At 33.4% G+C, this 24,787-nt stretch overlaps 1 protein-coding gene across 5 annotated transcripts in view; it reads left to right on the top strand.

Annotated features, from left to right (window-relative positions):
- The window catches only part of FXR1 (FMR1 autosomal homolog 1), a 65,490-nt gene that overhangs the window by 34,857 nt on the left and 5,846 nt on the right, over positions 1–24,787 (top strand). The window contains exons 4-17 of one of the 5 annotated variants that reach the window (XM_066241943.1): positions 50–121; positions 526–674; positions 905–998; positions 1,799–1,915; positions 3,474–3,644; positions 5,401–5,479; positions 9,345–9,454; positions 12,380–12,466; positions 13,734–13,791; positions 13,879–13,941; positions 17,548–17,751; positions 19,603–19,803; positions 20,488–20,568; positions 24,037–24,128. In XM_066241943.1, coding sequence (XP_066098040.1) covers positions 50–121; positions 526–674; positions 905–998; positions 1,799–1,915; positions 3,474–3,644; positions 5,401–5,479; positions 9,345–9,454; positions 12,380–12,466; positions 13,734–13,791; positions 13,879–13,941; positions 17,548–17,751; positions 19,603–19,803; positions 20,488–20,568; positions 24,037–24,128 — 1,578 coding nt within the window. Of the gene's footprint in view, positions 1–49; positions 122–525; positions 675–904; positions 999–1,798; positions 1,916–3,473; positions 3,645–5,400; positions 5,480–9,344; positions 9,455–12,379; positions 12,467–13,733; positions 13,942–17,547; positions 17,752–19,602; positions 19,804–20,487; positions 20,569–24,036; positions 24,129–24,787 lie in introns of all 5 variants that reach the window. The other 4 variants (XM_066241944.1, XM_066241940.1, XM_066241942.1 and 1 more) reach the window with 4 other exon arrangements.

Below are 24,787 nucleotides of genomic sequence, written 5' to 3'. Positions count from 1 at the left end.
TGAAATGTTTTAGGATGAATGATTGAGGGCATTTTTTTTTCCTTCCCAGGTATATTCAAGAGCAAATGAACAAGAACCTTGTGGATGGTGGTTGGCTAAAGTTCGAATGATGAAAGGAGACGTAAGTGATACTAATACTTGATTTGTGACTAGTTTCCAAGGAAATGCTTTAACTCTTGGTTTCTTTTAATACCCCTCTAGTTCTGTTTTGTTTTTAAAAACCTATTTAGAAATAGTTGATCACAGCTTTCAAAAATTCACTACCATTAATTTGTTTGTGTTCTGAATTTGCAAACACTACTACTCTCCAGAGGTACACCCTGAGCATGTGAGGACTGCCAAGGTTCATGCTTGTAAAAACCTATAATCTACTTTAGGCAAATCAGATTGATGTAACTAAGCTGTGCTTAGTATTTGTGCCACAAGGGGAGGGCCTACTGTATAAGCTGAGCAAGGTAATTAGAACTTCATTTAAAGCTCAGTTTTGTTCAGATTGGATTTTAAAAGTATTTTGATGTCTTTTAGTTTTATGTCATTGAATATGCTGCTTGTGATGCCACTTACAATGAAATAGTCACATTTGAACGACTTCGGCCTGTCAATCAAAATAAAAATGTCAAAAAAAATACCTTCTTTAAATGCACAGTGGATGTTCCTGAAGATTTGAGAGAGGCGTGAGTAATTTTGTTTACTATTGAACTTTTTTGTGAATTAAGAGGATTTTTAAGTGCTACAAAAATCTTTTTCCCCCAAACACCGAATCAGAAACTTGTAATTGAAAATGTTTTAATAAACAAAAGTTTTCATGGGTTGTATCAAAATGAAATTCTGGGGTTCATATTATAAATGCCCTCTAAATTTAATCTATTATTTAGGTCTTATACATAAATTAATTTCTCTATAGGTGTGCTAATGAAAATGCACATAAAGATTTTAAGAAAGCAGTAGGAGCATGCAGAATTTTTTACCATCCAGAAACCACACAGCTAATGATACTGGTAAGATAACTTCATAATTTAGGTAGTTAATGGATATTGCACAAATTTTGTAATTATTTTTAAAAATAAAAGCTAATTTGGTGTATAGCGACTTTATTAATAAAGTGGGAGAAAAATTCTAATTATAAAATGTTAAATTTTATATTTGAACATTCTGAAGGAGGTAAAATGTTATTACGACATTCTTTTTTTTCTTTTTTTGAGAAGTAGGAAGGCAGCGAGTCAGACTCCCACATGCGCCCTGCCTGGGATCTACCTGGCAAGGCTCTTCCTATAGGGCAGTGCTCTGCCCATCTGGGCCGTTGCTTCATTAATGGGCAAATGAGCTATTTTAGTGCCTTAGGCAAGGCCATGGTGCCATCCTCAGCATCTGGAGCCAACTTGCTTGAATCATTTGAGCCATGGCTATGGGAGGAGAAGAGAGAGAGAAATGGGGAATGGGCAGTAGAGAAGCAGATGATCGCTTCTCTTGTGTGCCCTGACAGGGAATCAAACCGGGACTTCCACATGCTGGGCCAATGCTCTACCAATTAGCCAACCGGCCAGGGCATATACAACATTCGTAACATTGTAAAATTCTTAATGTATGGGTTGTTGGATTCCCCTCCCCCCATTAAAATGTGAATAGCAGAATTAAATAATATGGTAATATAGAAAGTAAAATTACTTAGGGGAAGAAGGGCTGTGTTAGGTGAGAAGTATAGTTGAAGAGAATCATGGAAGTCTTTATTGTGAAGGTCCTGTTTATATTATCTTGAAAAATGATTAAGTTTTTGAGTGATTAACCTGTTTATTTATAGTCTGCCAGTGAAGCAACTGTGAAGAGAGTAAATATTTTAAGTGACATGCATTTGCGAAGTATTCGTACAAAGTTGATGCTTATGTCCAGAAATGAAGAGGCCACTAAGCATTTAGAAGTAAGTGGGTTTACTCATAAAAGTTTTTGTGTTCCTGTTTCATAAGTATATTCAGGTTCTCTGGCTCAAACTAGTTGATTGTTAGGTAAGGTGATTTAGGACCTATTTTATGGCTAATTCCTGGAGTCATTGTGTCCTTAGAAGAACTGCGTTTCTTCTGTTTTCTCAAACACAGTCATACTTGCCAAATACTGTACCTAGACGCTTACTAGGGATATCCAGTAGAACTGTATTGCTAACTATTCTTGACTCTGTTCTTAACTCCCCCCCACACACCTTTTTTTCTTTAACTTTCCTGTCTCCTGTCAGTCACAATGTACTTCACAAGCCTATCGTTGATTGCTTTTCTGTCATGTCCTGAGACACTACTGTTGTCTCCTATTTATCACTAGGAGACTTGTTCCTCCCACCCTTCCCAAACATCATGCAAATATACACTGTCTTAGAGAAATTGAGGTATGTTTATCTTTAAGAAAACTTTGCAAATGCCCCAGTTAATTTAAAAGGTCCAAATGGGATATGCGAAGGAGTTTTGAAGCATGAATCATCTGAATTGGAGAACTGCCTGTATCAGTTAAATTCTGGAAAATTGTTTTAGATACTCTTTTCTGTGACTATGACTATAAATAGACTCATCAAACTATTTTCCCATCTTCCATTCTATGATTCCAAATAAATGTCTTTATTCCTTTTATCTTCTAAGTTTTTATTTAAATTGTAGTAAAATTGACATAACATTAAATTTAAAATCTTAACCATTTCTAAGTGCGGTTCAGTAATGTTACTTAGATTGATCTAGCTTCGCAACTTTTTCATCTTGCAAAGCTGAAACTGTACCCATTAAAGAACTTCCCTTTTCCCTCTTTCTCCTTCAGCCCAAGTAATCTCCATTCTACTTTTTGTTTCCATAAATTTAACTACTACATTTAACTGTAATCGTACAGCATTAGTCTTTTTGTTACTGGCTTATTTCACTAAGCATAATGTCTTCTATTATGTTTATGCACATTGTTGCCTGTCAGCATTTTCTTTTAAGCCTGAATAATTTTGTGTTGTATAAATATATCACATTTTTTTGTAATTCTTCAGTCTCTATATTTGGGTTACTTCCACTGTTTTTTGTTTTTTGTTTTTTGTTTTTTTTAACAGAGCCAGAGATAGAGGGATAGAGAGGGACAGACAGGAACGCAGAGAAATGAGAAGCATCAATCATCAGTTTTTTGTTGTGGCACTTTAGTTGTTCATTGATTGCTTTCTCATATGTGCCTTGACCGGGGGCTGCAGCAGACCAAGTAACCCCTTGCTTAAGCCAGCAACCTTGGGTCCAAACTGGTGAGCTTTGCTCAAACCAGATGAGCCCGCGCTCAAACTGGTGAGCTTTGCTTGAACCTGGGTCCTCCGCATCCCAGTCTGACGCTCTATCCACTGCGCCACTGCCTGGTCAGGCGGGTTACTTCCACTTTTGACTCTTGTGAATAAGGCCATGAACATGGGTGTACAAAAAATTCTTTCTTTTTTTTATCTTTTATAATAAATTTTAATTTACTACTTTTACTAGTGCACAAAACAGCTTGCAGCAGCTTTTCATGAGGAATTTGTTGTGAGAGAAGATTTGATGGGTCTGGCAATAGGAACACATGGTAGTAACATCCAGCAAGCCAGGAAAGTTCCTGGAGTTACAGCTATTGAGCTAGATGAAGATACTGGAACATTTCGAATCTATGGAGAGGTAAGCTGTAACATAGGATAATTTTCCTATAACATTAACTAGTGTTTGATCTTATTGATTTGGAATTTGTTTCCCAGGGAAAACACTTTAAAATCAGTCAGCCTAATATATATATGTATGTATTGCATATAGATTGAAGATACTGTATTATAGGAGGCATTGAAAGATTTTTGAGTATTTAATGTGTACTGTTTTCAGAAGTTTCTTAACTAGCTGCTTCTGGGTTTACCTCAGTTTATGTGCATTACAAATAATTTATTCATATTTTGTGTGTTTACTATGTGCCTGGCACTAACAGTTATAAATAACACAATAGAATAGCTTTGGTAAAACTTGAATTTACTGTATTTCCCCATGTATAAGACGCACCCTTTCCTGAAAACCTGAGTGCATCTTAAACAGTGGCTATAGATTATTTTTACTTGCATTTTCTGCTTGTTTGTGCTTGTTTTTGCACTCATTGTTGATGGTGATTTGTCATCAGACACAAATGAGGACAAGCTAATGGATGGGAGTTTGACAATGATGAGGAATTGTATGAATTTTATGATGACTAAAACGAGTTCAGTAACTTCATATGATACATTTTTTTCAAATTTCTGGCCCCAAAATTAAGGTGTGTCTTATACATGGGAGTGTCTTATACATAGGGAAATACGGTAGATAATATTTTGCCACTGGTAATTGTGAAATTTGTGTGGAGAGGAAAATAATCTGAGAAATGAATAATTTAAGTTCTTCATTGAGGCCATCCTTCACTTTATAATAAATGGGCAAGGAGTTCTTTTGGGTAATAATTTCAATCTTGACTTTTCATACATAAATCTTAAAATCTTAATGAAAAGCTTGAGTCATAAATCTGACTAGAGGCCTGATTTTTATTTCTAGAACCTTAAGAAGTGTGGGCAATATAACAAAGTAAGACGAAATGCTTTGGATCCATACTGCCTGAACTGGAATTCTGTATCTACCACTTTGAGTGGGCTTGGAGAAAGCTACTTAATCCTCCTGCATAATTTTTCTTATTGTATAATGAGAACTATAATAGTGCTTACCTTATAATTTATGAGGATTAAGTATGTTTTAAAATTTTTTATTGTATATGTTATATGAATACATAATATACTTGATCTGTAGTTATGAAAGGACGAACAGTAAAAGTGGAAGTTAAACGTTACTGAGAACTGAATTCCCTTTAGGGAGCCTCCCCACACCCCATCTTTCAATCTTTTAAAATTGTACCCATTAGAAATTAAGAATTTTAATTATCTTGTTGATAGGTTCTTTTTTCCTAATGTATTCCTGCCAAACCGGCTGTTTAAATCATGTTGATAACAAATAAATTTAGACTATAAACTATATGAACAGTTTTTAATATTTATTTCAAGATATTCAACATGGAAGAATGGAGCAAATAAATATATTTAGGACTGGGTTTAAATTTGCCAACATAAGTAAGTTAATTTCATGCTAATTTTCTCAGAAGCTTAAAAGAGACTTCAGATATATCTAAAATGTTTTTGTTCTAATAGTACATTTTTTCTTGGTTTTTAATGATTGTTTTTTTAAAAAAAAATACTTTATGAATTACTTGACCTGAAATGTCACTCTCTGGGGCTGAGCTTGTTAGTAGAATGTAATAATTCAGATTTTTCTCATTTCTCATTTTTCTGTTTTGGATTGTGGGGTTTATTCAGGGTTTATTTCATTTTTGTTTCTCCCCCTCACCCCCATCTTTCCTGCTCCCTCTCTTCAGAGTGCTGATGCTGTAAAAAAGGCTAGAGGTTTCTTGGAATTTGTGGAGGATTTTATTCAGGTTCCTAGGAATCTCGTTGGTAGGTACTTCTACATGTTAAATAAGTTAAATGTTATTTAATTATATACAGTGACTTAGTTAAAAATTAGTTTTGTCTGATTTTACTTAGTTGAGAATTTTTATAACAATACTTTTTAATTTTTCAGTAATAACATTGTATGTGACTTGTATCTCGTCATGATTTTCGTAACAGTTTACCATTACAGTTTTGCTTAAGCCAGTTTATGCCTTGGACTCTTTCTTACTGTTCTCATTCATTTAATGTCTTTTTATTATTTATATCTATCAAAATCGTCAGTACTTTTTGAGAAGGTATTTTTTTTTAGTGTAAAGAAGAAAATAAAAGTGAACTAACAATAATAGAGTAATTAAAAATACTTAAAAAAGTAGACGCTGAATAAATAATGATTGGTTTTTGCAAAGGTTGTAGAGTAGTGGTAGTCAACCTGGTCCCTACCGCCCACTAGTGGGCATTCCAGCTTTCATGGTGGGCGGTAGTGGAGCAACCAGAGTCAGAGTATAAATGAAAAGATAGATTTAACTATAGTAAGTTGTTTTATAAAGACTTATTCTGCCAAACTTAGCAAAAATCCGACATAAAGTACTTGGTAAGTAATTATTATATGCTTTAACTTACTGTAACTCTGCTTTATAAATTTTATAAAGTAAAGTGACTTCCCTACTTCATAAATCACCATTACTGTGGAACCGGTGGGCGGTTAGAAAATTTTACTACTAACAGAGATACAAAAGTGGGCGGTAGGTATAAAAAGGTTGACTACCCCTGGTGTAGGGTAAGGTAAGGTGTACATGGGCAGCAGAGGACAATGGTGGTGATATGATAGGAGGTTTCACTGTTACATTTTTGATACCATTAATGGGGCCCATGGGTTATAAGTTATGACACAAAATTTGAAGTTGTAGTTAATGGAACATTATAGCTGGGAGTGGGTTGTTTAATAGCTTTGTTATTAATATCCTTTATATCTGTACTGTCCTTGAATTACCATTCGACACAAATGGGAAAGTTTTTGTCACATGTTAACTATTCAGTAAATATCCTAGAAGTTTAATATAAAAATAAACATCACCGTGAAATAGTGAATTTTACTAGGAGAGGAATAAATTTTTACCTATTGTATCTCATCAGTTTTTTTACTATAATGAGCCCTTGGGTTCCATTTATAATTAGGCCTATTCTGCCTTTAGGAAATGATTTCTTTGCTGTGTTTTATTCTGTAAAACAAACAATGGGAGAAAATGAAAAAAGAACCTTTCACTGTAAAATGATGTTTTCTGGCTTATAACAACTAGTATACTCTGGTATAATAGTTTACAACACAAGAATTTGGATAGTTTTCTTTGTACACAGCTCTTAAAGGCTTTTCAATTTTGCCCAGACCTTTAGATAGTTATGACATAATGCCAATTAATGTTCTTGGTAATCACTGTTCACTGTAGACTAATTTTAATAAATGTTATGATAAAAATGTTATCAGATGTTTATTGTCAAATGAAATCACCTCAGACAAGAAAGCTGCTTTTTGAAAATGATCCACTTTTTTGGTTTAATATATACTCAATTATTATTGACATCGTTACTTACATTGATTTACTGCTTTCCAGAATCTAACTTAACTTAGTTTTCTTCAATTGTAAAAATGATTTGGAGGTATGTACTGGGGAATCAGGCAGGGTTCTTTCCAGCTCAACAATTCTTTAAAAGATAGCCTTAATCTTAGAGAGTTTGTGTTAGTGTTACTTTTGAGTAAAAATTTCAGATATTTCAGAAGTAAGATATTGGGTATATTTGTTGTTTCTGATTCTTATTTATTTATTTTGTGCAGGATGTTTCTGCTAGTCGTATCTCTTTTTTCCTATATCTGTTCTGGTTGACTTTGATTTGGGTTATTTGTGTACTCTTAGGAAATATACATTAGCAGCAACTGTTATACAATACATTGGACAGATTTTCAGAAGACATACAAAGATTTCAGTTGGTTGTTGTGTATAATAATACTATTATACATTTCCCTCCAAAATGTTTAATGGGTGAAGCAGTCTTTTGAAAAGTAATACATTCTTAGTCCGAGTGAAAGAGAAAAAGCGGACTGAGGAGTAAAAGGGATTGAGGACTACTTGATGGGTAAGTTCCAGAGAGGTTTCCTTTGCAGATTCAGGTTTCAAGGGTCTAGAACTTGACCATTCTCACTCTCAAATCAAAAGAAAAAATGTTATGTGAACATTGATTTGAAAATGAATTGAAATCATTCACCTCCTGGAAGATTTCCTTAATCACTTCTCTACTCTGTCCCTTCAGCATTTATGCTCAGTGCTCAATTTATACTACAGGTCTGCTTCAGTTATCAGTATGCTTTGGAATTTAAACTGGAAATGATCAGTTAAAATTTTGGCGGTCTTGGTGGGACTAAGTAGAACTTGCAGGTAGGTCCTTGGCACAGACCCCAGAAGGGTGAATGTATGTTCACTCACCACTGGTGTCGTTCACAAGAAGAAAGAAAGATTGGGGTGGGAGGTTATGAGGTATCAATTTGACTTATTTCGAAAAGATACTTGTTTATATTTTTACCAGGGTCAAGGATGGAGTTGCTGCTTGAGCTTCACTGTGTTAACAATGAAGGTTGCTTTTATATGCTGCTGCTAGGGGCTGCTCAGAGAAGATATGTGAATTCCCTGACCTACCCTGTTTTATTTTTTACCTGTTCACTTGGCTGTTGCTTTTAAATTTAGGATTACTGATGGGGAAGGAGACTTGAGAATAAGCACAGAAAGTCCTGTAATAGTGTATTTGCTGTATTGACTGGCTTGCTGTTGCCAATGTACCCTTATTCAATGTAATGGAAAGTTTTTTTAGCACACAAAAGAAAATACTTCCATTTTAACCCTTTTCGACCAAAATTAACTTATGATGGAAATAGGTTGCTTATATAGTAAGAAAAAAACGGGGATTTGGACTTCATAAATGAGATTTTAATAACAAATACGGTGTTGCTGTTAACTTTATAAGGGATGCACCAGTTTCATACAGTGGAGGTTACTACCCAGGATTGTCTGTTATCTTATGTGACTGTATTTTGTAACTAATAAGTTTGTATGGGCAGGAGATAGCTTCATGCTCCCCTTTTAGGTTGTCCTTTAATTATTGGGTACTCAGTAACTGCTGTTTGACAGACTTAAAGAGTTTAAGTGTGGAGAAGGTAAATAGTTTGGGTTTTTTTGTCATTCTGAAGTATTCAAATCTAGGAAGACAACATACCATATGCATACTGTATGTATTTGTAGAGCTGTGAAGCACTTTGAAAACTTACTGGTATAAAATGATACACTTCTTAAATGTAAACATTTAATTTCTGTGAAGAGAATATTAACTTTAAAAGTTATATCTTCAAGTCACAGGTGTCTTTTGAACATAAACTTGAAAATAAAATCAAGGTTGAATTTTTTTAGTTGTTTGCATAATTGTATATAATATATAATAAATGTAAACAAATTGATATGATTAATGCCAGAATAAAAGGTTTGGTTTTGCCTTTATGTATACAAGCTTTTGAAATGGTCGGGCTTGATATTTTAAAATTATAAAAATGTAGCACATCTTAAGGAATATTTAGGATTTGAAAATGTATTCCATGTGATCAGCATTGTTAGTCCAGTTAATATAGCCTTAGGCATACTGAAGGGAAATTTCAGATCAATGATAAAAATTTTCAATAGTTTTTAGTGGTGAGTTAATTGAGAATACAAAGAGAGAGCATTGATTGGTTTACATAATGTGATAGCAAGTCAAATAATTTGGACAGGTGCTGAAAGGATAGCAGTATTGGTTTTTGACTTACCATTTTATTTGTTTTCTCTTATTAAAGGAAAAGTAATTGGAAAAAATGGCAAAGTTATTCAGGAAATAGTTGACAAATCTGGTGTGGTTCGAGTGAGAATTGAAGGAGACAATGAAAATAAACTACCTAGAGAAGATGTAAGTATTTAAAATGTAATTTAATTGGCTTGTTTTTTTTTCCAGTTCTTTTTTTGGCTGACTTAATGTTGTTTTATATTTTGGAAATCATTTAATGAAATTATATCTAGAGAGCTAGCTACTTAGAATCTGATGTAGTGGGTTTTTCTTTTTAAAAACATTGTTTCTTAAAATATTTTTTGCAACTTAGAAAACAAATCATCTTTTAACTGTGACCCTTTTTTAAATTTTTTTATTTTAAAGAAACCCAGTAACCTTTAAACAATATTATTTTATTGATTGATTTTTAGAGAGAGAAAAAGGAAGGTAGGTGAAGGGGAAAGGCGAGGGAGGGACAGAGAGATTGATTTGTTCTACTTATTTGTGTATTCATTGGTTGATTCTTATATGTACCCTTACTAGGGATTGAATCTACAACCTTGGCTTATTGGGACGATGCTAAAACCCACTGAGCTACATGGCCAGGGCTGTCAGAAGCCAATTTTTTGATAAAAGGCTTCAATTAGATCTTAACATTTCATTTTTGTAGTTAGAGTGTAAAGCTGTTCAATTTGATACTCAACAAAATAGTCTTTTATAAAAGGAATTGTTCATAAACAGTACTTTCCTCAGTATTTTTGTAGACTGTGAAAGCACTGGCCGTTTCTTAATTGCAATCTTTAGCCTGACCAGGCGGTGGCAAAGTGGATAGAGCATCAGACTGAGATGCTAAGGACCCAGGTTCAAAACCCCAAGGTTGCTGGCTTGAGCGTGGGCTCACCAGCTTGAGCATGGGGTAGCTGCCTTGAGCGTAGAATCATAGACATGGCCCATGGTTGCTGGCTTGAGCAAGGGATCGCTCACTCTGCTGGAGCCCCCTTCCCCCCCCCCCCCCCCCCGCACATATGAGAAAGCAATCAGTGAACAACTAAGGTGCCGCAACTAAGAGTTAATGCTTGTCATCTCTCTCCTTGTCTCCCTCCCTCCCTCTCTCTCTCTCTCTCTCTCTCTCAATAAAAGGGGAAGAAATCTTTAAGCTTTTATGTTGCTATTTTAATACCACTTTCTGAAATTTTCTTTCATTCTTACATGTTGGTATTTTGTGCACAGTGCTGTTCTTTGCTCTTCATACATTACTCCTCAGGATCACTCTTTTGTGGCTCTAGTATTCAATTCTGTATGGTTGACTTAAACTTTGTATGTATGAATATAAGGGGTTTTCCTTCAAATTTCTTCTAGCCATACACTCACAACTTCACTTTTGCACAGTATCAACTACTCTGGTGGGTTTGTTAGCCTGTTGGATAGAGTCAGTCTCATAAAACAAGGAAGAGAAAACTAGACAGCCTAGATAAATAGCCTCGCATTAACAATGTTGGAATGTTGTAAAGATGCCTATCAAAGATAGTCACTCTATTAATTTAATTAATTAGAATGTGGAGGTAAATACACCCTTAAATGAAACATAAATGACTTAGTATTATACAAATGAGTACTTGTGGCTTAGATTGAGTTTATCTTGCACTATATTGAAAATTGCTATAAAACTCAAGTAACTTATTCGTAAGCAAACTCGCCTATCTTTCCCATCATTTTTCATGACTTTAAGATGCCTTTGAAATAAGGAATAAAATTAATGGTGTTATACTATTAGAATTGACACTTTCTCCCTTGATACTTAATATATTGCTCACAGAAATTAGCGGATATTTCAAAATGAATATGAAGTGATAAAATATCTCCTAATTTTTTTGAGCATTGTATATAAAATAATGGAAACCATTGGCATACAACCACCATTTGAAATTGGTCTGAAGATCAAGACGTTTACTGGCAAAGGCCGTTCAATAACTCAACTATAGATTTCTTAGCTTGAGACTTAAAACTGATCATCCCTTAGCTTGATTTATCCCAGTTTTTATTCAATATTTACATCTTGTTGCAAGTGAATTCTTCTGGGTTCTTCTACATAAATAAAAATTTATACTTTTCGTGTTTATAGTGTTGGTCACTGTTACTGCCATTTCTGTGCTAAGGTTGAATTTAAATGCCTACAGAAACCAAGCAGATGATGTAAATTATCAAGCAGGTTGGGATGTAAAAGGCAGGGATGAGCAGGCACCCAGTGCCTTTCTATAAAAGAAACAAATGCTGCTCAGCTCTAATTTGATTGACATTTGGGAATGCAGCATTATATTGCTGTATTTTCTGATATTTTTAGGTCAAGCTGGAAATCTATAATTCTATACAGAATTTTTCAGTTTTCCCAACATTGCATCTTAAAACAAATCTGAAGGTTAGTATTTGCCTATTTTGGGCCACCATTTCACAGTTTAAGCTGTCTAAATTACCTTCTTGATGACTTGAAACCTTTCTCTTTTGAAATTAAGCAGAATAAACCAGGTCTGGGTTAATCCTTTTACTTTAATATCTGTGATTAAGTATTTGCCCTTGCCATTAATTCCTATATCTTATTTTAGTAAGTACAGTATTTATACTCTGTAGGTGATACTTATTAATGGTTAAGAAGCATTTCCTCCAAAACACAGATATTGAAGGTTTTGTTATCTGAGGACACATTGTAGGGAAAACCTATCACTGCTAAAATGGCATATCTGGTCTATGAATTCATGCCAGTTTGAACGAAAATTGTTTTAAGAATTGATTTAAATAGTTAAAAAATGTTAATTAGAAATTCAAAAACTATGTGAACTGGTAAGTAATTTCTTAAGTGCTAAGTTGTACAGATTGGACAAGTTTATGGAAAAAATAATCAGTATTTCAAATTATATGGATTTTTTGGGCAGTGTTTATAAATCTTGAAGTTTAATAGATGTAAATTTCAATGTGTTTTAGAAAGTTTTGAAAAGTACATATTGGTATGTCAAATTTAGGTTAGAATTTGTTAAAATATAAAATGCTTGAGAAGGTTTTATTTTCTTCCAGGGAATGGTTCCATTTGTATTTGTTGGCACTAAAGAAAGCATCGGAAATGTGCAAGTTCTTTTAGAGTATCATATTGCTTATCTAAAGGTTTGTATATTGTTCACATTTATATCAGTTGCTGCCCACAGTAAATTTAAATTAATTTTATAACTTGCTTATAGTAAATTTCAACTGTTTACATATTTTTAATTTAGCTCCAGATATACCCTGTTTTTCTGTATGAGAGGATAGAAATAAAAGGTCCTTTGCCATAATGAAGTGATTTGTCTCACGCACATTGTTTCTCTTTCTCTGTGAACTTTTAACTAATTTCTTTCTTTACTGTTTAAAGGTTACTTTTGTATTCCTATAATTTCACTATTATCACTTATTTACCTACATATTCTATACTGGAACTATTTTCACTTTGATGAAGCAGGAGTGAAGTTAGGTCTTCTTTGTAACTGGTATTTGAAGGAGATGCACTATCCTCATAAGTGTCATTTGATAATTCTTAACCATTGTTTCTAATGTAGTCTGTTGGAGTTGTTAAATAAAAGAGCAAGGGTTCTAGAAAAGAAATACCCCATAAATTATTAGAAGCTGCATTTATTCTTTTCTACTCTTCCTTTTATTCCTGCTATGTTTCTCTTGTTTAGAATATAGTAATGTTCTCAACCTGCACTGTCTAGTATGTTTTCATTTTAGTCACCTATATCATTGCTGCTATGTTAATATTTTGAAGGCCACTCTGATAGTCTCATTTCATTTTTTTAAAACTTTATATAAAATCTCAATTCAGTCTGTCATTCAAATCGCATGTTTTATCTTCCAGTACTCTGCTTTTATAGAGCCAGAAACTTGTTCAGAAACTGTACTATACGGTAATAACTTTAATTTCTGAATGACCAAGCCTACTAGTTCATCTAGGTCTAAACTCAGGTGTCATTATTTTTATTGGAAAGTAGGTTGTTAATGGTACCTCTCATAGATGGTACCTGAACCTCATTTAGCAGAATTCTAACTTGTTCTGAACTAAATCTGGTAACGTTTTGTATTTATGAGCTATTTTATAAATGGGTTATTTTGATATTTGTTAAATATCCCCTTGAAGGAGGAGAGTCTTTGTTCTCTTTTTATATTGTATACTTGTGGCACTTAGCATTGTTGGCAGATGCTAAGGCTTCAGTGGATATTTGGTGAATTGAATCAGCAAGTGACCTTGCAGATTTTGTTTACTAGGAACACAGTTATACTTGACCAGATGCCTAAGATCACAGCTTCTTTCATTGATAAAGGAGTATAGCTCTAGCTTTAGGCTTTAAGAATATAAAAAGTTACAAATAAGATATACTCTTTATTGTTTTGATTATAGGAAGTAGAACAACTAAGAATGGAACGCCTTCAGATTGATGAACAGCTGCGACAGATTGGTATGGGTTTCAGACCTTCTTCCACCAGAGGGCCTGAAAAAGAGAAAGGATATGCCACTGATGAAAGTACCGTCTCTTCTGTACAAGGTTCTAGGTCTTATAGTGGAAGAGGCAGAGGTCGTCGGGGCCCAAATTACACCTCCGGTTATGGTAAAAAAAACAATTTTTTTGGGTACTAGTTTTAGTTTAGGTGCTCCAGTATAGTTTGCTTAATGTTAGTTCCTCACTATGAAATTTGTTCTCCAGATCTTTCCCTTGTATAGTTATGTCTATTTTCCAATAAAAACCTGGTAATTGTGATACTACTAGGAATCATCTTTTGCTCACCCTTTGGTGAAAAATAAAAAGGAAATATATGCTGACCATGGTGCAAAGATTGCATATAGCATTATGTACTAGCTTTTAAATTTACTTTATTGGCGCCCTGGCTGGTTGGCTCAGTGGTAGAGTGTTGGCCTGGCATGCAGGAGTCCCAGGTTCGATTCCCGGCCAGGGCACACAGGAGAAGCGCCCATCTGCTTCTCCACCACTCCCCCTCTACTTCCTCTCTGTCTCTCTCTACCCCTCCTGCAGCCAACGCTCCATTGGAGCAAAGTTTGCCCGGGCACTGAGGATGGCTCTGTGGCCTCTGCCTCAGGCACTAGAATGGCTCTGATTGCGGCAGAGCAACGCCCCAAGATGGGCAAAGCATCGCCCCCTGGTGGGCATGCCGGGTGGATCCCGGTCGGGCGCATGCGGGGGAGTCTGTCTGACTGCCTCCCCGTTTCCAACTTCGGAAAAATACAAAAATAAATAAATAAATAAAATAAAATTTACTTTATTGGCTCATTCAGCAGTTCTGGTTCTGAATATTAATATTGCTGGAATTATTTTGTGAAACAGCATTTCACTAAAATTAAGGCTTTAAAAATTAGAGCCTAAAAAAAAAAAAAAAAAAAAAAAAAAAAGAAAAAATTAGAGCCTAATTAACATTTTATAAAAATATTTTTCTAAAATGTATTTATTTTCTCTGAGGATGAGCTTAACCCATATAGGAAGGGGCCACTGGATGGTGATGGTCAGTAATTCTCTAATTCTGAATTCTCACTTATTCTTCCTCAGCTTTGGAGTTTTCCATTTTTCTACTGTTTGGACTTGGATCTTAGCAGTGACTTGTGTTTTTCCCTTTCTCACTCTCGTTTCTTTCACTTCTCTTGTTCTTTACCTCTTTTTTTTTCCACTCTTCTGTGCTTATTCTAAATGCTCTGGAAAAATATTTCATAAACCTTAAAATAAAAATCATTTAGGGTAAATAGGAAGACATGAAAGCTTATAGTGCAGATTCCATAGCCAAATTTCATGTCATTTTTGACTGAAGGATCATTTAATGTTGTCAGTTATGTTAAATTTGTACTATTTTTTATTTGCTGTAGAGTTGGAAGGTTAATTTTTCCTTCCTTTTCATGTCCTCATTTCTTGATGTTTTTTATTTTTTTAAATTAGTTCTGTATTGAAATCTGAAAAGCAAATTCCAGTAAATTGTTTTTGCATTTGAAGGGCTGAGAACTGGGAACTATTATTATATTCCTGAAAAGACATTTTAATACAAAATAAAACCAGTAATTAAATAGAAATTATGTATATACTGAATGATTTTAGGAGGTACAAATTATTAGTCCAAATAATCAGATTTGACTTTTTGGATGATGAAGATGAATTCATTGAATTTTATAAGCCTACATGGAAAGTCAAGTCAGATTATTGATGAGAGAACACTGCTTTTGTTGAGAGTATATCATAAATTTGTATGAGAATGGTAGAGGAATATCATTGGTACTGAAGAAAGCTATGGAAATTGTTCAGTAGATGGCAGTCTTAGCTATGAATCTTAATCTCTGGTACTTCAGCTATTAAGTTTTTAGCATGCACAATCATTGAAAAGGATGTGAAACATCATAGTTGATTTTAGAAATTTTAGAGGGGAAAATCTTGTTTAAAATACTGTTAAAAACATCTTTTTGTTTGTTGGGAGTCATTACAAATTGAATCAGTTTTATGAATTATATTTAAAGCTTTTTAAAAATTTGTAAATACAACTTAGTTGTAAATACAACTAAGAATGGAACGCCTTCAGATTGATGAACAGCTGTGACAGATTGGTATGGGTTTCAGACTTTCCAAGAACCCATCAGTTAATAAAATTCTTTTTTACTATTGGAAAAATAAGTGGGAGATTTATGCTTTTCTATTGAACTCTTATTCCTAATGAGTTGAATATGAATAATAGAAGCTTGTTATAGTTTTTCTAAAATACACTTCCAACTAATTATTAAATTGACAAGTTACATTCTTATGGTTTGTAGGGAAAAATGATGCATTGAAAAGTTATTTTAAAGGAGAAAGGAAGTTAGAAGGATCCTCATTTGTTAAACTTCACATTTTATTTCTTGCATCTTAATACTTACTACTTTTGCATCTGAAGAGCTCTTGTGTTTTGCTTTTATCATTAAATGACAGTGGCATTTAATGTAGAGAACTTATAGTTTATCATGAAATCTTTTTTGGAAATTTAACAAAGGAACTTCAAAACCATGCAGAGTATTTGCTCAACAAGAGAAAATGGTTATAAGCTCTTTGGTAGGCATCTAGGGGCATTTAGGAGGTGTGAGACAGAACTCCGCCCTTTAAATTTCACATAGACAGAGTGAGAATATAGATCCAAGGGTATAAAATTAGAAAACAGCATGTGGCAACACTGCACAATATAGCTCTACATTACTTGTCAAGTAATGAGAAGGGGAGAGATCTGTTTTCATTTAAATTTGTCTGAACCTAGAAATGAAGTAGGCTTTGAAAGATATGTTTGTATATATACTAAAAGGGGAAAGGGTGGGAGTGGAATCCCAGAACTACCAAAGAATAAAAGTGGAAATGAATGAGTGTGACAGTAATTAGGTCACATAAATGTGATAAAATGATGATATTGTAGACTTTTATGGAATATTTGCAGTGTTTAAACTTTTAAAGGGTCAGTGTTAAAATAGGTCATTTGAATGTTAGAAATGATCTGTAGACTTTTAAAGTCAGGCTGAATTTTTGTCTCTTTGATAATGGCTTTAATTTTGTCAGTTTAGAGTTGTTTTTCTCAGAATAACATTAAAATTTGTTCAGTAATTTCAAATACTCTAGTCTTCTAATTTAAGATACTTTGCCCATGAAACAATTATTTTATGTACAGCATTAAAAATATACTTGCTGCTTATAAGAGACCATCAAATATCAGAAATATCCTGATTTTAGAGATGTTAAAATCTAAAAAAGTGCCTTCTAGAGTCACTGAAATAATGATAAAATACCCTATCCTGTATAATTATTTTTCTAAATATAAATAAATTTGCTCTTAACTATTAGATAGTAGTTATTTATTATACTAATTTGATATTAAACCTAAAAGTGGGCAAAATTTTTGAAATATTTTCTCATTAAGTGCATTTTTATATTGTGTATATACCATATAATGTTCTATATGTTTTCCTAACATTCTGTTTGTTGTATTCCTACAGATCCAGACAATTCAGGTTTTAACTATTGTAGATAATATATTAGTATAATATTAACATTTCATTATTTCTTAGGAAATTTTGAAATCAGTGTTTTTTAGTTGTTTTTTAAGCACCATTTAGTAGTGTTATTTAAAGTGATTTGTGGGAAATACTGAAATTTTTTACTTTCGTTTTTATTCTATAAAAATTGGCTTATCTTCTCTTCTTTCACAAGGTACAAACTCGGAGCTGTCTAATCCCTCTGAAACAGAATCTGAGCGTAAAGATGAGCTGAGTGATTGGTCACTGGCAGGAGAAGATGATCGAGAGAGCCGGCATCAGCGAGACAGTAGGAGACGCCCAGGAGGAAGAGGCAGAAGTGTTTCAGGGGGTCGAGGTCGTGGTGGACCGCGTGGTGGCAAATCCTCCATCAGTTCTGGTAGTCTTTTATATACTATGTCAGCACACTTTCTTTGTAAACATTGTAACTTTATACAAGTTAGTTTATTTCCTAGGGCTGTCAATTTTTGAAAATTTTTCTTGCCACTCACAGGAAAATAGTAGAACATGGAATATGAGTAGAGTGTTTATTAGTGAAGGTTTAGCTAGATACAATATTTGGGCTTGAGAAAATTTAGTTGGCTGATTCTCTGTTTCTGTGGTCAGATGTTTATCCCTTCAGCTTTTTAGTGGGTGGGATTATGTAATTAGAATGTTTTTCCCTCTAGAATTTTTGAGTGTTACGTATTTGTTGACCAGACAGACCCAGAGAATTCTTATGCTCAGAGAGATCTAAATACGTTTGTATGCATAATACTGAAAAAACCGAAAAGCGTAATGCTACACTGTGTACTACTTTGGGAACAGGGAAAATGTATGAAATCAGCTTAATTTTTTTTTTTTATTGTTTGAGGAATTGAATTGTAAAGGGAAGTGTTAAGACAGATTTGGGGTGTGCAAGCAACTCTTTACTGATGTTCTTGAAAATTTTAAATGCTGTAACTTGAGTTGTAGAGTTGTCATAATGTTCTTCCTTAGCATAATGGGCTGGTCAGGGGGTAGGGATTGCCAGAGATGTTGGCTAGATTATATCAGGGATATAACCTTAACTAACCATTATTTACCACTTTTAAGTAAACCCCCTAATGTTGTACTATACCCTATGAAAGTTTATATAGTATTTTAAATGTTTTAGAATATGTATATATATTTAAATATATACTAAATGTGTTTACAAATTAGAAAAAACTAGAATAACAGATTTAGAGACTTCAAAAGTTACTCTCTAGTTCCAGAGAAATTCTTTGATTATTAAAATTCAGTTGGTCAGCTTTCAGGTAAATAGTTTTTATATTTTAGTACATTGTTTACTATTACCAAGATTTATGAAATTATGCTGAATTGCAAAATAAATGTACTTTACTTAGTGTTTATGATTAATGGATAAACTTAGTGTCTTTTGCAAAGATGCTAGCTTGCTAGCTGTTACCAAAGGAAACTTAGAAAGGAAAAGTCGTGATTAGGTGAATTTCTTCTATAATTTGATTGGTGGAGGCAATAAATGCACATAGGTAAGATGGGTACTTTTTCTTACAAATTATATCTTAAAATTTTTCCTTTCTCACCCTCACCCCATCTTTCCCCATCTTCACTCTTTGTTTCTAGAGATGGGAGTACTAGTCAACATTCATTTTCACATTTTGGTATAACCAGTTAGAATTTCAACTTTTTTAGTTTGCTTTTTTGTGTAGAATTGTTTTGATTGCTTTAGTTTATAGTAACAGATTTCTGTTAAGTCATGGAGTGTAGATGTTGAGTATTATTTGGAAATAGTCCATTAATATATATTAGCAGAAAGAAGCACCAGTCAGTCACCTTAAACTCAGTAAAGGGGATAAAGGGTCTTTCTTAGAATTAATTTCTTAGAATTAGCTGAATATTTCTCTTTATTTTTCTAACTTCTGGGCAGGATTAGCCAGGAATGTGAATGTCAGAAATAACATGTAATACTATACTATTTCCTAACCATTTTAAAACAAGTCAGAAAGAAATAGTAGGAAGCTGAGGTGTCTGCTCATTTTCTGCTTTAATTTTTCATTGCCATTTAAACTTTTTTCATATTTGTTATTTTCCAGGTAAAATGATACAGGAAACATTTAAAGACAATATGGTTTTATTGAGGGGAAATTAAAGTTATTTTTATTATTAATATAGTTCAAGATAGAGCAAAACATTACTAATAACTGCAGCTCTCTTAAACGAATATTTCTTGCCTCTGACATGCATATAGTGCTCAAAGATCCAGACAGCAATCCATACAGCTTACTTGATAATACAGAATCAGATCAGACTGCAGACACTGATGCCAGCGAATCTCATCACAGTACTAACCGTCGTAGGCGGTCTCGTAGAAGAAGGACTGATGAAGATGCTGTTCTGATGGATGGAATGACTGAATCTGATACAGCTTCAGTTAATGAAAATGGGCTAGGTATGTAAGCACTTAGAGAAAGGACATATATAAGGACATATACTGTTAACATGATACTTGAAAAAAAAACTAATGTGCAGTTTGAAAGTTGGATTTTTTAGTGCTTACTTCAAAGTAGATAGCTTTGTGTCTGTCATAAATGTCTAGTTTTCAGATTTGTATAGCCAAATTATTTGAAACTGAGAGGGTTTATTAAAGTATACTTTGATGCCATTAAATAATACAAATATACAGAGTGCAAGGCACTTTTTACTCTTACTGTTCCTAAACTAAAATAGACCTTTCAGCCTACTTCTTTAAAAATTATTGTGACACTAGTGAAAGTATGTGTATTGGGTATGCATTAGCTTCCAAAGGGCTAAAATGTCATTAACTGGGCTAAAACTAAACTGTACTGGAGAAGAAATCTTTATAGCTGAATGATGGCAATTTTAAATTCTTACAGTTTGTTTAATTAAGAGTTAAAACCTTCTTTATTTCTAGATGATAATTCCATTTTGTAAATCTATTTGAAATGCTTAAAATTACAAAAGCATTTTTGCTTTTTTTAATTTATGTTGCTTTGTCTTCTCTATTTAACTGAAAGGTTCTCCTCCCCCTTCCTTAAATCTTGTGAAGGAACCAAGTTCTTTTGTTTTGTTGTGTTTTTGTCAGAACAGTTCATGGTAAATTTTGCAATTACAGATGATAGTGAAAAAAAACCCCAGCGACGCAATCGTAGCCGCAGGCGTCGTTTCAGGGGTCAGGCAGAAGATAGACAGCCAGGTAACTTGAGTGGACCTGTTGCCAGCACCAGGTCATAAGCATGAAAAAAATGTCATGTTTCTGCTTTCTAAATATATTATACTTACATGTACACGTGTGCCTATATATTCAAGATGTGCATTGCATAAATTGTTTACTCAACTAATAAGACTACTACTCTTAAGAAAATGCATTCTTCCTTGACACCATAAATGTTTAGTAACCTGTCTAATTGAACTAATGTTATCTCTCAGTTTTTTACATGGAAATACTGTTGAGAAGACCATTATTTTGCCCACTTGGCAGATTCTTCATACTTTAGAAACTGCCATCCCAGGAACTATGTTGTAGATTGTATTTGAGGTTGATTGGCAAAACTGGACAGTTTTTGCATGGTGCCTGCTTACTCTGTCTGCATCTAGCACCTCATTTTTGTGGGAATTATAGTAATGCCCACAGTTTTAAAAAAGTATAAATGAGAAAAATTCTGGGAAGTGTCTTTTTCCTAATAAGAGGAATGCATGTTGTTTTTGTTTACTGTAGTGTGATGCTTTTTCCATACACCTACTAACTATTCAAATTAATAGTACTTACTTAGCTTTAGAATGTTAATTTTTAGTCATATTTTTAGTAACTTGAAAGAAACTTGTTTGCTGTGTCTCTTATTTTGGAGATAATTTCATTTCTTGTGTACAGAGAATTCACATGTATTTCACAATGAAGAAATTGTGTGCACCAGAAATAAACCCCTTTTAAACTAATCAATTTTTCCTTCTTTTCAGAGAAAATTCTTTTATGTGTTTTCCCCAAATAAAGAATGCAAATTCCAGTATCTTTAGTATTTTAAGTTTAGTGGTTATAGAGACATTTGGGAAAACCAGTAAAGGGTATTAGTTCCCATTCTTGGGGGGGAAAAATCATCTTAAATATAAAAAGAATTAAATATTATCAAAAGTAGAAAGTTTTCAGAAAATGTTTTCCTCTCTCTCTTTTCCCCTTCCTTAGTGTTTGAAAAATGTTTTAGATCAAGAAATTATATTTTGCTTTTTGAAGCTGGCACAGCAGTGAATACAGACAGTATCTGACCATACTTTATAATTAAGATAATTCAAGCTATCAGTATGGACTTTACATAGGATAAATTACAATGTAATTTATTAATCGGATGGTTATTTATTACTAAGTCAATGGACATAAAAAGAATAACAGTGGGTTTGTTAAAGAAGAGTCAGAGGTTTCTACATGGTATTAATTAAACCTTGAGTTACTTGGAGTTTTCAATAACTTGTGTTCCATATGACATTTATTTCTATTTTACTCTGTTCTTTGGGAAAACTGCTTTTCATCTTTAGAACGTGCTTTCCCTAGCCTGTCCCTGCCCCACTTACTTTCCACCCAAAACCCAAAATGAGACAGGTTAGAGGAAGCACACTAATTTCTCGTTGCTCCTGGCAGCAGCTGTGGGAAGAGAGCCTCCATCTAAAGAATATCAACATTTTCTTAAATATACAATTATTTAATTTGTTCTCATTGCTTAAAATTTCTGTTGTCCTTAATGTAAACTAAACAGTGGATATTCTTTACTATATTTAGAATGTGACATTACACTGGTGTCTGATTAACTTCACCCCCCCTTAGAGGAAATTCTGGAGTCCAAGTTATGTTGCACAAAGTGCCTGTATTTTTTCTTTGGGTATTATAAATATTTATTAATCTGTATTGCACTTTTAAGTGACTCATAAAGACTGGCTCTAAATAGGTTTTAGTGTTTTGTTTTTTTTTGTTAAATCCAAGGTTGTTTTGGTTTTATTCCTCATGGGGGAGGAGAGAGGTACTCATAAGATTTTACCTTTCCAGCTAAGTGCCTCTTAATTTGATAAACTGTATCAAATTATATTATCCTCTGTCTGTACATAGTAGATGAAGGGTTATAAGAACTGTCAGGATTTCCAAGTAGATAAATTCTTCCAGCTGTCACTGAGGGCTGAATTATGGAAACAATACATCAAACCAGAATCATTCCTGGAATTGTTTTTCCACCTTTTATGTATACATAATAATGAATTGGATTTGATGGTCTCCCCCTCCCCAATTTTGGGAATCATTTTTAAATGTAGTTATATTTTATTAACAGTTTATTTAAATGATTTTAAAAGCTCCAAAGCAAGCACATTGAGTTTCTTGTCATTTGAAAGATAAGAGGCAGTTTTATACAAGAAACATCTTAAGTGGTGTTCTAATAAATGATATGTATTAGTTTTTAATTAAGTTTTCTTGAGATTTTAAAAATTTATTAAAATAGTTCTAGACAAGTCTTGGGTCTAATAAAAAGGGTTAGCATATTAATTTATGATTAAGAAAATGAGTATATCTAGTTATATATCAAAATGGTTTATTTGTATATAATTTGAACCTAGTGGACCAATTCTCCCTATACCTAGTAACTTTAATTTGCAATTTACTTGAATTTTCATTCTTTACATAATTAACTTGCTTCCATAATACACTATATTTCACATAATCAGGGATTTTTCTTCACCATTTTCTGACAGAAAATAATTCTTTCAGGAGAAAGAGGATGGTTATTTTGATATTCCTTCAAATAATTGAATTCTAAGTTGCAAGTCCTCGGAGAGAAAGGATTGAGGTATAAAGTGGGGTCAGCCCAGAGTGCCTGTAGACAGGAAATCAATTGTGGCATTGGGTTGGCAGTAGGATGTTAACTTGGATCAATCCTTTTCTTATATCACTACTGCCATCTATCCACATACATTGCAAACTCAATCAGTCACTCAAAGGATTGAAAGAGTGGGGAGGGAGTGGTTAATAAATTCATTGTGGCCCTTTCTCCCACCATGATCATTGTCCACATTTTTAGGGTGATTTTTCTGTCATCTTTTAGTTTGCTTGTAGTTTTTTATTGTAGATCACTCAGAATGGTTTTTAGTGTGGAATGTTTAGAAGGAACCATAAAATACCACACTTGGATTTCTTGCTTGTGTGTGTGTTTTTTTAATAACAAAACAACTAATATTTGAATAACCATTTACATCTTTGGTGAAATTTTCAAATTGAAGTATACCACACCATGATTTACACCAAATTTGTCTCATTTTTTCCCCCACTGATAATTGTAAGCATTGTCTGGGCGTAGAATGCTGCATTTCCTATTCTTGGTTGTGGATTTCTGTATCAAATTTATGCCACAGCCGTAGTCTCAAACAGAAGCAAATGGCTGGATTCCTGTTGAAGAGGACTTTAATCTAAGCTTCCTCAATCTCCAGCTTAAAATTTTCTATTGTTATCACTAACTCACAGGCACATTTTTCAAGCTTTGTTTTTGGTTGGAGGTGGTACCCAGATTAAGAATATTCTAAAATTGGGTAAACCACCATTAGTTTATTTTAAAAGTAAAATTACTCTTTATCCATAAATAAACTTTAGAAATATTTTCTTCAACACCTGTAATTTTTTTCTCATCTTCAACAGTCACAGTTGCAGATTATATTTCTAGAGCTGAGTCTCAGAGCAGACAAAGAAACCTCTCAAGGGAAACTTTGGCTAAAAACAAGAAAGAAATGGTAAGGAGAATTTAACCTGTAGGTTTTGTTGCCTTTTTTTTTTTTTTTAATATGGTTTAGCTTTATTTTTACGTAACTTTCTGTATGATCACCTAGACAAATAATATTTTTTAGTTAAAGTCTACTTTTGAGTTGTTGTTGGCGCAGGTAACTGAAGCTAGCTAGTTTGCATGCTTGAGCCTGAAGTACTTTTCCGTTAGAACTTGAAATAGCATTTGTAAAGTTCAGTCTGCCCAAAAATACTGAGCATAGAGACTATTGCTTAATTTGGGAGCAATAGGCTGTATATACCTCTTCTCAGTGATGAATATAGACCTTTAAGTTTTAATTCTGTTACTTTAAAGGATTTGATATATAAATGTGAGTTTTAAAAAAAGGTGAGTAAAGTAGGCAATCACTTAGGGTGTTAATTGTTTATATTTTTTACATGGGGAGCTTTCCACTGGTTAAAAATAAGATTAGGTACAAGTTTACAGTGAAAAATCAGATTTTTCCTGTGGTAATGTAGGCACCACTAGGTACTAGAGATGAGCTGAAAGACCCAGAGAGATGGAGTACAATGGTATTTGTTTTGAACTTTTAAGAACATTTGACTTATTTGATCCATTGTTATGTATGAAACTAAATTATTAGCTAATTAATGTATATTTAGTGATTTT

The sequence above is a fragment of the Saccopteryx bilineata genome, chromosome 8 (genome assembly GCF_036850765.1).
Source record: "Saccopteryx bilineata isolate mSacBil1 chromosome 8, mSacBil1_pri_phased_curated, whole genome shotgun sequence".
NCBI lineage: Eukaryota > Metazoa > Chordata > Mammalia > Chiroptera > Emballonuridae > Saccopteryx > Saccopteryx bilineata.
This window is presented reverse-complemented; position numbering and strand designations above follow the sequence as displayed.